General features: G+C 37.3%; 1 protein-coding gene across 1 annotated transcript in view; it reads left to right on the forward strand.

Annotated features, from left to right (window-relative positions):
* The window catches only part of LOC126185132 (src substrate cortactin-like), a 158,592-nt gene extending 145,038 nt beyond the window's left edge, over positions 1–13,554 (forward strand). Inside the window, exons 11-12 of the mRNA XM_049927959.1 lie at positions 8,151–8,206; positions 8,294–13,554. Of these exons, the coding sequence (XP_049783916.1) occupies positions 8,151–8,206; positions 8,294–8,374 (137 nt within the window). The 3' untranslated portion in view covers positions 8,375–13,554. The remainder of the gene's footprint in view (positions 1–8,150; positions 8,207–8,293) is intronic.
* The last annotated feature ends 919 nt before the right edge of the window (positions 13,555–14,473 follow it).

Genomic DNA, 14,473 nt, shown 5'->3' on the forward strand with positions numbered 1-14,473 from the left:
GGCAACTTACTCGTTGATGGGGATAAAATGATGACGATTAGGACAACACGGCACCCGATCCCTGAGTGGAGAAAATCTCAGACCCGGCCGGGAATAGAACCCAGGCCCTTCGGATTGACATTCTGTCGTGCTGACCAGTCAGCTATCGGGTGCAGACATCCCAATGATAAAATAATTGTACATTTAATCTGAAGAATTGCGATTTGATCACACTCACTATCTCATAGTTTTAAGTTTTCATTGTTTTCTTTAGTGAGTTCGTGTGAAAACCAAAATATTTAGTTCAACAATACCATTGCTAGTTGGTTCTCTAGTTCTTGTAAATCTTGTGAAAATGCACTCATCACTAGGACTCACAATGTATAACATCATTGTAAACGTACAAAGCAAGTGATGGTTAGTAATATAGTGAACTTACCTTTACATTAAATTTTACATTATATAAATAGCATTGCATGGACCTGACTCCTGAGTTATGGGTAGGGGCCAAAGATGAGCATTTATTTAATTGTAATACTATATAATGATTTAAATCCATGAAATATTATTGTTTAGTCGTAATATGATTTATGTTGTTACCAAGTACATAACTACCTTTAAAAATTCATGTAAATATCCACTACAGTAGAGCTGAAAAAGATTAGCCGACAGTAAATTTCTTCACTCACTCTTAAAACCTAGCAAGTTACCAACTGTACCCATGTATCTGACCACTGTCTGTACTATTGTTAAATTGGTGTAGTCTTTACAGAGATTGCTTTCAGTTTTAGTGAAGAAGATATACCAAGGTCTCTCTCTCTCTCTCTCTCTCTCTCTCTCTCTCTCTCTCGCTCTCCCTCCCTCTCTCCCCCCCCTCCCCTCTCTCGCTCTCCCTCCCTCTCTGCCCCCCATCCCCCTCCTGGCTCTCCCTCTCTCTCTCTCTCTCTCTCTCTCTCTCTCTCTCTCTCTCCTTATGGTCAAGGTGTATTCCTTGTAGAATCCTTTAGTTGCATATCATTTACCTTGCAGGTAGAAGCCTGCTTCTCGCATACGCTCTTTTGACAAATGTTTAATTTTAGTGTGTGCATGTAGATTATTGACTTACTGTTAGAAAAAGTTTGCATGATCTCTCATCAGCCAACAGATATGTTAATGCTGGGAAATTTTTTTGCGTTTTCCTCTATAGCATTAATGTAGCTGCCTTTAAACTTGTTAAAGTTATTGCAGAAACAAGGGAGTCTATTTTATACTGTATGAAACAACAGCTTAAAAATATCTGTTTGTGAAATACAATCATACAGTGATCTGCGAGGTAGCAGGACTTCCATTTGTTAATGGCAGTTGATGCCAGTATATGCTATTGATAGTGTAGTTTCGGGTAATAGCATTGACAGTTCTAGAGAAAAGAAGTTACCAGAACATGAATGTGGTCCACATTGTGTGTAAACAATCAAGTCATTGTTACATATGTGTCTTGCTACTTGTAATAAACAGGAACAGACAGTAATTTCTAGAATGGTGAAGTATGAGAAAATTTGTAGGAGTTTTCTCAGAAACACCCACAACGCAATTCGTCAAGTTTATCTGAATGTACAGTAAACAAAATACCGTATATATCTGAGAATATTAAATGTGACTTGTAATCCGTAGTTACCTTCTATCAGGATGGAGATCACCTACCTTAGCCAATTAGAATATGAATGTTTGCAAACAATTTGCCTGCAGTGAGCACATTTTCTTGTTAACACATTCTTTGTATTAAATTTCTTGAACTGCTATTTGTAATCACATAAAGGTGACTGTGGTATCAAGATAAGGCTACCCATTAATTACAGAGTAGAACTAGGGATGGTTTTGTAATAGTAACACTAAACATGCTGCAAGGAAGCTGGCAAGAAATGTCTTGAGAACTACAGGACAGGTAGTGTTTGCACCATACATGTGTGGCATGGAAGCTTCATTAAAAAGTTACAAATTAAATTTTGTAGAGTTAGTTTGTCTCCACAATTATTTCAGTTTGTTTTTATTTTTCATTGTAACATGTTCATAAAAAGTTTTTCACCTCGAATACGTCTCAGAACAGGCATCGATGTAAATTCGAGGTGAGCGAGGAATGAAAGAACAACTCATATGTAATTAAAAAATAACTGTGAATCTGTGAAATCGGAATTTACTGCTGGGTTATATTCAATACTGATTTGCTCCAACCCATTAGTACCGATTTACTCCAACCCGAGCATTGTAACATGCTTATATCCTTCTTGTGCGCTCTGTTCACAAGACGGTCAAGATGTCGCTGCTCAAGTTTTTCCCACTCTTCGAAAGTGGCTCTCCTGATGTCATCTAGATTGTGTGAAGTGTTCATGTGATGACACACCCCAAGTATCGACAGGTTCCGAGCATGCCCTGTCAGGTTCTTGTCAGCAGAAACCACAGGCCATTCCATTTGTTTAATTCGTGACTTTTTGTAGGAAGGTGTTTGTGAGGTAGTTGCGGTATATTCCCGCATTATCGTATTGAAAGACCAACACATTATAGAAATGTCAGTTCCGAGGTTAGTCAATATGTTCGAAGATCACGTCCCCGAAGCTATGCGACTGCATATCTGACTCGTACATTATTATCTGGCCACCGTGTATGATGATCGAGCATCAGACAATAATTCCTGCTCTCACTGATGAAGAGAAGTTGACACAATTGTTCCTAGTTCCATTCCAGGTGTTCACTCATCCACCTACTGTGCAAAAGGTAAGGGAAGGGGGTTATTATTACTGTTGTTCATAATGTATGCCTAGAGCTTGTATTGATCACATGGGGATTACTGCGTACTGTTTGAGTATACAAAGGCCTCCCAGTTGCCTCCAATCAGATATTACTCATTTGTGTTGCATTCCCTACAGGGTAACTATGAATCTTAATTTGTGGATAGTGTCCAATGTGTTTTTGACTATGGATGTCCACTGAAACATAGATCTTCAAAGTTTTATGTCTCACAAAAGCAGTTGAATGTTCGAATGACACTGCTGTGCTGAATTCCGATTTGGTGCGCAGCTTCCCGTGCCAACATTGTGCACACTGTCTGTGCTTGAAGTCACGCTTTGAGGCATGTTGACAGGTTAAACCGTGTACTCGAACCACATTGTCCCATTCACAATCGTGTAGCACCTTGGATATTTAAACTCCGTCACACAGGTGACTGTAAGTAGTGATTTCTTGTGGTCAAAAGAAAAAGAAACATTTCTTGTGTATGCTGTACGGCAACCTGAATAAATTGTATGAAATGCATACTCTACATCTACATCTACATCCATACTCCGCAAGCCACCTGACGGTGTGTGGCGGAGGGTACCTTCAGTACCTCTATCGGTTCTCCCTTCTATTCCAGTCTCGTATTGTTCGTGGAAAGAAGGATTGTCGGTATGCCTCTGTGTGGGCTCTAATCTCTCTGATTTTATGCTCATGGCCTCTTCGCGAGATATACGTAGGAGGGAGCAATATACTGCTTGACTCTTCAGTGAAGGTATGTTCTCGAAACTTTGACAAAAGACCGTACCGAGCTACTGAGCGTCTCTCCTGCAGAGTCTTCCACTGGAGTTTATCTATCATCTCCGTAACACTTTCGCGATTACTAAATGATCCTGTAACGAAGCGCGCTGCTCTCCGTTGGATCTTCTCACTATCTTGTATCAACCCTATCTGGTACGGATCCCACACTGCTGAGCAGTATTCAAGCAGTGGGCGAACAAGCGTACTGTAACCTACTTCCTTTGTTTTCGGATTGCATTTCCTTAGGATTCTTCCAATGAATCTCAGTCTGGCATCTGCTTTACCGACAATCAACATTATATGATCATTCCATTTTAAATCACTCCTAATGCGTACTCCCAGATAATTTATGGTATTAACTGCTTCCAGTTGCTGACCTGCTATTTTGTAGCTAAATGATAAAGGATCTATCTTTCTGTGTATTCGCAGCACATTACACTTGTCTACATTGAGATTCAGTTGCCATTCCCTGCACCATGCGTCAATTCGCTGCAGATCCTCCTGCATTTCAGTACAATTTTCCATTGTTACAACCTCTCGATACACCACAGCATCATCTGCAAAAAGCCTCAGTGAACTTCCGATGTCATCCACCAGGTCATTTATGTATATTGTGAATAGCAACGGTCCTATGACACTCCCCTGCGGCACACCTGAAATTACTCTTACTTCGGAAGACTTCTCTCCATTGAGAATAACATGCTGCGTCCTGTTATCTAGGAACTCCTCAATCCAATCACACAATTGGTCTGATAGTCCATATGCTCTTACTTTGTTCAATAAACGACTGTGGGGAACTGTATCGAACGCCTTGCGGAAGTCAAGAAACACGGCATCTACCTGTGAACCCGTGTCTATGGCCCTCTGAGTCTCGTGGACGAATAGCGCGAGCTGGGTTTCACATGACCGTCTTTTTCGAAACCCATGCTGATTCCTACAGAGTAGATTTCTAGTCTCCAGAAAAGTCATTATACTCGAACACAATACGTGTTCCAAAACTCTACAACTGATTGACGTTAGAGATATAGGTCTATAGTTCTGCACATCTGTTCGACGTCCCTTCTTGAAAACGGGGATGACCTGTGCCCTTTTCCAATCCTTTGGAACACTACGCTCTTCTAGAGACCTACGGTACACCGCTGCAAGAAGGGGGGCAAGTTCCTTCGCGTACTCTGTGTAAAATTGAACTGGTATCCCATCAGGTCCAGAGGCCTTTCCTCTTTTGAGCGATTTTAATTGTTTCTCTATCCCTCTGTCGTCTATTTCGATATCTACCATTTTGTCATCTGTGCGACAATCTAGAGAAGGAACTACAGTGCAATCTTCCTCTGTGAAACAACTTTGGAAAAAGACATTTAGTATTTCGGCCTTTATTCTGTCATCCTCTGTTTCAGTACCATTTTGGTCACAGAGTGTCTGGACATTTTGTTTTGATCCACCTACCGCTTTGACATAAGACCAAAATTTCTTAGGATTTTCTGCCAAGTCAGTACATAGAACTTTACTTTCGAATTCATTGAACGCCTCTCGCATAGCCCTCCTCATACTACATTTCGCTTCGCGTAATTTTTGTTTGTCTGCAAGGCTTTGGCTATGTTTATGTTTGCTGTGAAGTTCCCTTTGCTTCCGCAGCAGTTTTCTAACTCGGTCGTTGTACCACTGTGGCTCTTTTCCATCTCTTACGATCTTGCTTGGCACATACTCATCTAACGCATAATGTACGACGGTTTTGAACTTTGTCCACTGATCCTCAACACTATCTGTACTTGAGACAAAACTTTTGTGTTGAGCCAACAGGTACTCTGAAATCTGCTTTTTGTCACTTTTTCTAAACAGAAAAATCTTCCTACCCTTTTTAATATTCCTATTTACGGCTGAAATCATCGATGCCGTAACCGCTGTTGTAATAAGACCCACCATAGATGCTTTTTTTGCATTTTATTTTCCGGCAAGAAGATATTTAAAACAGTAGCACTCATGGATCTTATTACAACAGTATGTATTTCATGAAAGAGGATTCTGATTATAAAAATGCAAACTATGCAAGCAGTTTTCTAACTCGGTCATTGTACCACTGTGGCTCTTTTCCATCTCTTACGATCTTGCTTGGCACATACTCATCTAACGCATAATGTACGACGGTTTTGAACTTTGTCCACTGATCCTAAACACTATCTGTACTTGAGACAAAACTTTTGTGTTGAGCCAACAGGTACTCTGAAATCTGCTTTTTGTCACTTTTTCTAAACAGAAAAATCTTCCTACCCTTTTTAATATTCCTATTTACGGCTGAAATCATCGATGCCGTAACCGCTGTTGTAATAAGACCCACCATAGATGCTTTTTTTGCATTTTATTTTCCGACAAGAAGATATTTAAAACAGTAGCACTCATGGATCTTATTACAACAGTATGTATTTCATGAAAGAGGATTCTGATTATAAAAATGCAAACTATGCAAGTCATAGTGGAGGTGCAAAATCCGTTTTGAGAAGTTTTTAATGGGAGATGTGAACGAGGCATTGTGTATATTAAAGGACAAAATGAGTGTACATTCTTTTCTACTCTTAGGTATAAGTTCTTCAGAATAACATAGTATATTTATTCTTGGCTTTTAAATCTGTTTCGTATCTGAAATGCACTCCTTTTTTCCTTGCAAAGAATTGTGACTTTTTGTCAGCCATATCTGATCCAGATACTGAGTATTCTGTTATTTTGAAAAACAAAATTAAAACAAAGAACTGAATGATCTGCAAGCACACAAAAATGTGGAGCTGATGGTTTAGGCTTTTGAGCTCCCAATATTCTTTAGAGAAAGATGCTTAAATATGTGTCGAAGCACACATGCATTATGCACATGTGCGTATGTGCTCGCTCTTACACACACACACACTCACACACACACACACACAGAGAGAGAGAGAGAGAGAGAGAGAGAGAGAGAGAGAGAGAGAGTGAGTTTCCTTTTAATGCCACTGAATGACTGTTTAATGTTTGAAGTTCATTGTACGAGGAATGGTCAGTGATAGATTTGAGAATTTGTATTGTAAGTCGTGGGGATGGAGGAACGGCATGGGCAAGAAAGTATTTGTTGAATAGCGTATAAGACAGTATGGACAGAACAACTTTTCTGAGCTGATATTTTAATTTGTATGGGTTTTGTTGTCAGTTGTTGTTAAATAATGGTCCCTTTTTTTTCCTCTGCCAAGGAAGCATGTTGGAATGGTGCAGTCCATCAATGTCCCATCCTGTTGCATGCCATTATCTCATTTTCTGACAGATGCATCATGTGTCAGTGGGAGACTGAATGGTTGCAGGTGTCGGACAACAAACTGCAGTCACTCAAACCAACCACAAAAGCTTGGCGGACTTCATGTCAGCCTCGCCACAGGAAGGAGGTTTTGCTTATCAGACCACGCATCGGGCATGGCCCTTTCACACATAGCTTCCTCCTCTGGGGGGAGGATCCACCTTTCTGTGAAGTTTGTGGTGTGCCGCTTCCAGTTCAGCATATTGTGGCTATGTGTGTCCTGTATACTGGTAATAGGGCAGCCCTTGGTCTTGCTGGAGATCTGCCCACCGTCGTCGCAGATATCGATACCAGTGTTAACAGAGTGGTGAAATTTTGTGAACTATCAGGCCTCATCCCTAAACTAGTGGGGAAGGGCGGCAGACTTTAGTACGTTATAAACTGCTCTGCCTGTGGGGACAGCCTTCGTCCCCACCCATGAGATTTCCTGTTGATTTTTCATCAGGGCGCTGATGACCATGGTGTCGAGCGCCCCCTCAACCCAACTCATCATCATCATCATCATCATTTTTTCCTTTTGCATATGTATAAAGGTTGTTGAATAGATTATTGTAGCAGATGTTATAGGTTGTTCTCTACCTACTATGGCCAGATACAGTCTTAGGGATTTGAAATTAAACTATGGGTACATTGTGGTCCCATCTAAATGTCAAAAGAAATAGGCACAGGATTATATGAAAATTGAATGTATGCTATATTTTGTATTCAGATCAAATAATGGAAAGAGTAATGATAACAACCCACTGCATACCAGCGTTATTGAGCAGTTGACAAGTACGTAAACAAGTTTGAAACTGTTGCTTCTCTCTCTCTCTCTCTCTCTCTCTCTCTCTCTCTCTCTCTCTCTCACACACACACACACACACACACACACACACACACACTCCCCCCCCCCCCCTCCCACCCCACCGTGTGTGTGCGCGTGTGTGCGTGTGTAAAATAAAACATATATTTCTGTTAAGTCGGGGGAAGGGAATTGTGTAAAATCTTGGCAACAATTTCAGTTGTGTTTATGTACTTGTCAGCCACTCTGTCTTGAACTATGTGGAGAGTGGTTACCTTTATTTTTATGTATTCTTCCCAGGACTTCTTTGCGTTTAAGTCATATCATCAATAGAAAGCTAAATATAACAAAGCCTTTGAATGATGATACAGTCAGAATATTATTGAGTAAAGGCATGTAGCTTACAGCTAGTGTCACTCTCATTATCATTTGTCTGTCACACTGTGCAGTGCAGAAATCATCTTTAGTATCATGCACTGATACAAAAGTAATTGTTTTATATTTTATTTCTTTCCATTGTCTTTATTTCAGCTGCTGAAGATGAAATATCCTTTGATCCAGATGACATCATTACAGGAATAGAAATGGTCAGTACTTCGCATCCTTAACTAAAGTGTTATCATGTGTACATTATTCAGTTTTTTAAATAATGGTCATTCTTTTCTCCATTGCAGATAGATGAAGGTTGGTGGAGAGGGTATTGTAGGGGACAGTATGGCTTGTTCCCTGCTAACTATGTCCAGTTGCAGTCATAGTGATGTGGGGCTATAGTTCCATTGTGATCCCATCAGAAATTATATTGTACAGACTTTTATGAGAATGTGTTGACATCTTCATTCACACTGGGTATTGGATTTTATGCATACAGAGTAGAGGTATCTTGATTTTTTTAACTTGTAGTATACATTTGTTCAGTATTTTAAACCCTTTACATTCTAAATTGCTAAGTAAAAGAGCAAATAAGTTTCAAGAAAACATATATTTATTTATTTATTATTTCTGATGTGTGTCAACTAGATACACCATAATTTTTTACAGTATATCATTTGTTATCAATTCCGAATGATTTTACTAAGATTTTATACCTTTCATTTTTCACAGTTTTATTTTTTATTTTGAAGATTTATAATGAAAGAATGAATGAATGTGAACAAATAAGTATTACACTAAGAAGACTGTTTATATAACAATGGTTTATCATCTTGAATTTAAAAAAAAAAATTAGCTTGGTATATTCACTTCAAGGTGGTCACCTTTAAAATGTAAAATAATGCGAAACCAGCCTGAGAAATTCAATGAAGTTTTATTTGTAACAGGACCTTCAACCTATACAGAGTTTGATAAAAAAATATGGAATTTTTATTTTCACCAAAAACCCGAGTTTCGCAAAAGTGGCATAGAACTTCCTGGCACTTAGTGACTGTACAATCTTGTTGCAAGAACTCAAAGTGCTCTACACCATTGAGATTGAAGAACACAGTGTGCACAACCTTCAAATCCAGTTGAATTTGATGAGTTTCATCTTCACACACACACACACACACACACACACACACACACACGTTTCATCACCAGTAATGATTCTTTTGAGCAGTTCTGGATCATGATGAACTTCATTCATCATCTCCTAAACAGTGTTCAATTGGAATTGCTTTTTGTCAGAAGTGACGAGCTACTGAATAAATTTTGCTACCATACATTTCATGCCTGATACCTGCAAAAACATTTTGCTTTATGTTAGCCAAATAATTTGCAAACTTTGTCATCAATAATCATTTTCTTCATTTTTTACATTGTTTTTTGTTGTCTTCAGTGTGTTCATGGCCATTGTATAAACATTTTTACCAATTGTTTTATTCATAGAAGTTCCAGCAAAAACAACATTCAACATTTCCAATGTGGTGGTGCAATTTATATCATTCTTAATGCAAAAGTAAGCAAATTCTTCATTCCATATGTTAAAAATCACCAAGCATATCCAAGCACACCCATCCTTTTCAGTGGCTAGCAACAAGGTAAGCTTCAGTGTCATATTAAATCAGGGGCAAGTACACCACCAGAAAATGTCACCATTGAACGTGTACAATCCCACACTTTCTTAATCAAAGTTTATAAACAAATGCTTAAAATTTCATTATAGTTGTGATTCTTATGATTTTAAAATCAGCAGAAATAAGTGTATTTTCTTTCTGCTTGCACCTCGAATAACAGTTTTTGCTTATCTCTGTTTTTAGAATGTATTGCTCATAACACAGGAAAGTCTTATAAAACACTGATATGTTTACAAATGGTGGCTTCCTTGCAGTGAACATTTACAAATTTCAGCTACATTTATGGTAACCATGTATATTTATGCAACACACTGATCTTCTTAGAGTTACTTGATAACTAATCATATACATCCTATCCTACCTGAAATGGAAGACAGACCTTACACCCCTCTGAATTACTAACATTTGCATGAATGATTTTCCAAAAATACATTGAAGATACAATCATTATATATGTAAGATATGGCAAGTACTTAACTGAAAAGAAACTGATACTATCTGTGGTTTTTAGTTGAGGTTACCTTTATTATCAGTACTTTAGGAAATGAGTTAGAAGATTTTAAGCAATTGTAACTTCAGATCAAACTGTTGCAAAAGAAACAGTCATCATTTCTTTTTAGAACATAATTGGTAAAACCATTAAGGATGTTTTCTTACAGCCAAATAAGTTGGTATATTCAATTAGAGTAACTTGAAATGGCTATGTGCTACTTTGCACAATCATAAAGATGTTTTAATATTTTGAGTAAGTTGTTTACCATACATTGTCATACATAGTTATTGAATACGTTCTGTAACACATTTTACTTGTGGTGGAGCATAAGATACATATGTTCAGAAACAGTACTTAGAGAAGCTATTCTGTGGTGTTTAGAGACAGATTAATGAATTTATGCTAATCAAACAATGGAAAGTCCACGTTGGAATATCAGCAATATTATAAAAAGGATAGATTGTTACTCACCATAAATATGACACGCTGAGTTGCAGACAGGGATGATGATGACTGACTGCACCGCAACGTGTCACCTATACAGTGAGTAGCAATTCTATCTTTTTCAAAATATTCTTAATAAATGCTAATGAAAGATAAGACTGTTCATAGTTGTAATGATATGCTTATATGCAAGTATACAAGTAAAGTTGCATAATTGAGTAGGAGAAATCTAAATTTTACACTGTATATGGTGGGAAGGGGAGGCCATTAATAACGTGGAATTGAGAAACACAGCAAGAATTATTGCTTATGCTACTGCTGCTGTTATTGTTAATGGTAATAGTGGCAGTAGAGATTAAGTCTTTTTGTAATTATACAGATATTTCATCTCAATGTTACAACTTCAATTGATTGATTATTTACTTATGAAAAAAGGGAAAAAAAACTTCTGCAGAGCATATCTTTCTTTTGATATTTCCACTCTCAAGTCATTGTTTAACTCATTTATTGTGCTGCATTAAATATATTCACTTAAACACAGATACATTCAAAATAATAACAGTGATTGGGATGAGCAAGATCATCGTAAATAAGGTTAAAACAACATGTGAGCAAGGGCAATGCGATCCTGTAATACGAAGCCTAGAATTGGTAATGAATTCTGAACATAGACAGGTAAGAGAGAGGCAATCGGAGGCATGAAACAAACAGCCATAGTCAAAATCCAATAATTTCTGTTGGTCTCAGGTACAGTATGCACAATTACAGTCATTTGATTGACACAAAGTGTAAACAAAGAAGTGAAAGAGAGCAGCCATGTCAGCTGTTATATGCTAGCTGCAGGTCATCCCACTAATTTATATCTTTGTGTAAATCAGTGACTGACTGCAAGCTGCCATCCAGTATGCATGCCGAGGTTGTGAAACAGGATACACATGGAATAAAGCTCTTTAAATCACTCAGTATTCCTGAATATGAGCTTTGTGGAAAACAGTGTACGTGTGAATGAATGTAACTCTCTCAGCTTTGTGAGGCTGTGTAAGAAAGTGCTTGCTTATGGAGGAACTCTGGCTTATTGATTGATTTACTAGCTTGAATGGCTTTATGTGGAAAACATCCTTCTCAAACACAACTTTTAAACTGTTTTGAAATGTGTTTAATGCAGGCCGTAGACTTTGTATGGGAAGTGGTAGTGATAGTAACGATATGACTATGTATAACATTTATTTGCTTGACAACCATATAAGTGTATTTTCCTATTATATAACTTTTCCATGTTGAGTACTCAGTATACAAAAAAGAAGATTTTTACTTTCTGTATCCTATTGTATACAGGTGGATCTTGCATATATTGGTCATGCTAGAGTTTTCAAACATACATAGTACTAGCACTCACTGTGGATGTTTGAAATAGGAACAAGAAGATACACTACCATTCATATCATGTAACCAAAGTCTCGTAAGTCTTCCAATGATTGGTATTTAATTGGAAGCCTTGAAGAGTGGTAGAGTAAGAGAATTGGATCATTGTAAATGTGCCTCCCCCTGTCCCATCTTTGTGTATTTTCCATAATATAGCATATTTTCTTCAGGCATAGCATGATTATCATTTTTTAAATCCATGACACAACTGACATTGCTGCATGAAACATTTAACAGCCTTCAAACACACTGAAAATTAAAGAAGAAATAGATAAATGTCTATCAAGGGGGTTGCATGACTCCAGATGTATTTCTGTAAATGTCAAAAATTATTTTCATTGACCTGTAATCAAAGAGTTTGTAACATTCTTATGTAAATGGTTTTTGTAACATTTTGTTCTTGGTGCTGTTTCTGTCTTTTTTTATGTAGATGTCATTATTGCAAAAGCTTTGTTCCTCAAGATTGAAATTGTAAGCCTTACTAATAAATCCAAACTGTTCATTTTAGAGAAAGTTGTTTAGATTTCCCTAGTCTTTATAATGTCATCATTATTCATTTTAATGTATTTCTGTGATTAATATGTCATTAAATATTGCCAGGTGCTGTGCACCTGCACCTTATGCATTGAATTGTTATTGACAGTTTATTATAGAATTCTTGCATTCTTTCAAAGTAGTTTGAGGTGCCCACTTTTTTTAACTCAATTTCCTCATAATTGTATGTTTCATGTAATGTGAGTACGTGTGTGATCTAATGCTTACCTGATATGTCATCTCCCTTGTACGTGTAGATGGTGAATACCTACACGTACAGATTTCAGGTGTTAATAGTCCTTCGGCAGTTTAGTTACTCGAATTTCAGTGCCAATGACATTTTCCACAGAACTGCACAGCGTGTTAGCCGACATAGTGATTAAATTTAATGTGTGTAGAATAAAAAAGTACAGAGTTGTGCTGTTTACTGAAATCAGTATCGCACACTCCATCATCCATTTCACAAGTTTCATAATTGCAGCATTCTGAAGTTTATTTTTATGAAATTTTATTCATTTATTGTTAACTATTTTCATCACTTTCTAATAATTTTGTTTTGGGCAAATTTTTTATATCATAGAGTATAAAAGTTATTGTCTACCTGCAGTGAATTACCCTGAAAACTTTTAGGAACCAGCAATTATGTATGAAGAGAACAGAAACAACACTATATGTTAATAGTAGTGAGACATGGATTATTAGAGTGAAGTCTGTTTACTTTCAGACTTTCTGCTAATGTAAAATAACTGAAATATGTCTCAACACTGCAGAACCCATATGGTAGTTGTTAAGGGTTAACTGCTTATTCCAGTAAGTGTTTTCAAGCTCAATTACAGTTTAAATATTTTCAGACTGAATATCTTTGTATAACAGTTGTTGGTACAATGTTGTGACATTTTTTGCTTTAATAGCATTGTTGGCCTTAAAACAATATTTGTAATCTAAACATGAATATAATAAAATTAATTTCATATATTTTATACATAAAATATTTGTGCTGGTTTTGTTCATATATCACCTCTACTTATTATTTAGAATAGTTTCTTGGGTATCATACCCACCCATCCCAAAAAAGGGGAGAGGGTAGTATTTAAAATCTGTTGAACAGGGGTAGTGTGTGTTTCTCTGCACTTCATCTGATGACTGGGCCATGAGCATTATGCATCATAGCAGTGACTGTTGCTGGAATGTGAGAGACCAGAGATTATTTCAAAAACAATTATATCTACTGTGTTAATCTTTATTACTATACAAGCTAGTCAGAATTTATATAGATATAATTGATCCATTTAGTTATCTGTGAATATTGGACAACTGTAAACAAAGCACACTGGACCAGAATTGGAAGGAAGTGCAGAATGATGAACTGAAGACAAGCTGAAACTTGTACATCTCAGAGATGATACATTTTGAACTTATTCAGGTGGTTATGTCAGTTTCCACTGTTAATGTTTTGATGATCTCAGAACTGTCCTTAATCACCAGTCATTCTTCTGCATTGTACCAGAGCTTCCCAGATATGACCTTGGCTTAGGCAGCACAGTAAATCTCAATACTTATTCAGTTTTCATACAGTTACATCTCAGTGTTGCTCAGTTTTGGAGCTTTGAAGTTTTGTTTGCCAATATACCAAGATGAGTACAATGCTACTATCTCTCTATCTCTCTCTCTCTCTCTCTCTCTCTCTCTCTCTCTCTATCTCTATCTATCTATCTATCTCTATCAGTGCACGTGCATGCAGGTGTGCGTAGGTGTGTGTGTGGGGGGGGGGGGGGGGGGGGAGTTTATGTGTGGAGCATGCTGTTTTAACCCTGCTGTTCTGTTCGGGTCTATATGACCCGAAACGAATATGAACGTTATTTTACATTATGTAAATACCAATATATATTTATGAAACTTTGTGACTTTGT

This window comes from Schistocerca cancellata, chromosome 4, assembly GCF_023864275.1.
Source record: "Schistocerca cancellata isolate TAMUIC-IGC-003103 chromosome 4, iqSchCanc2.1, whole genome shotgun sequence".
NCBI lineage: Eukaryota > Metazoa > Arthropoda > Insecta > Orthoptera > Acrididae > Schistocerca > Schistocerca cancellata.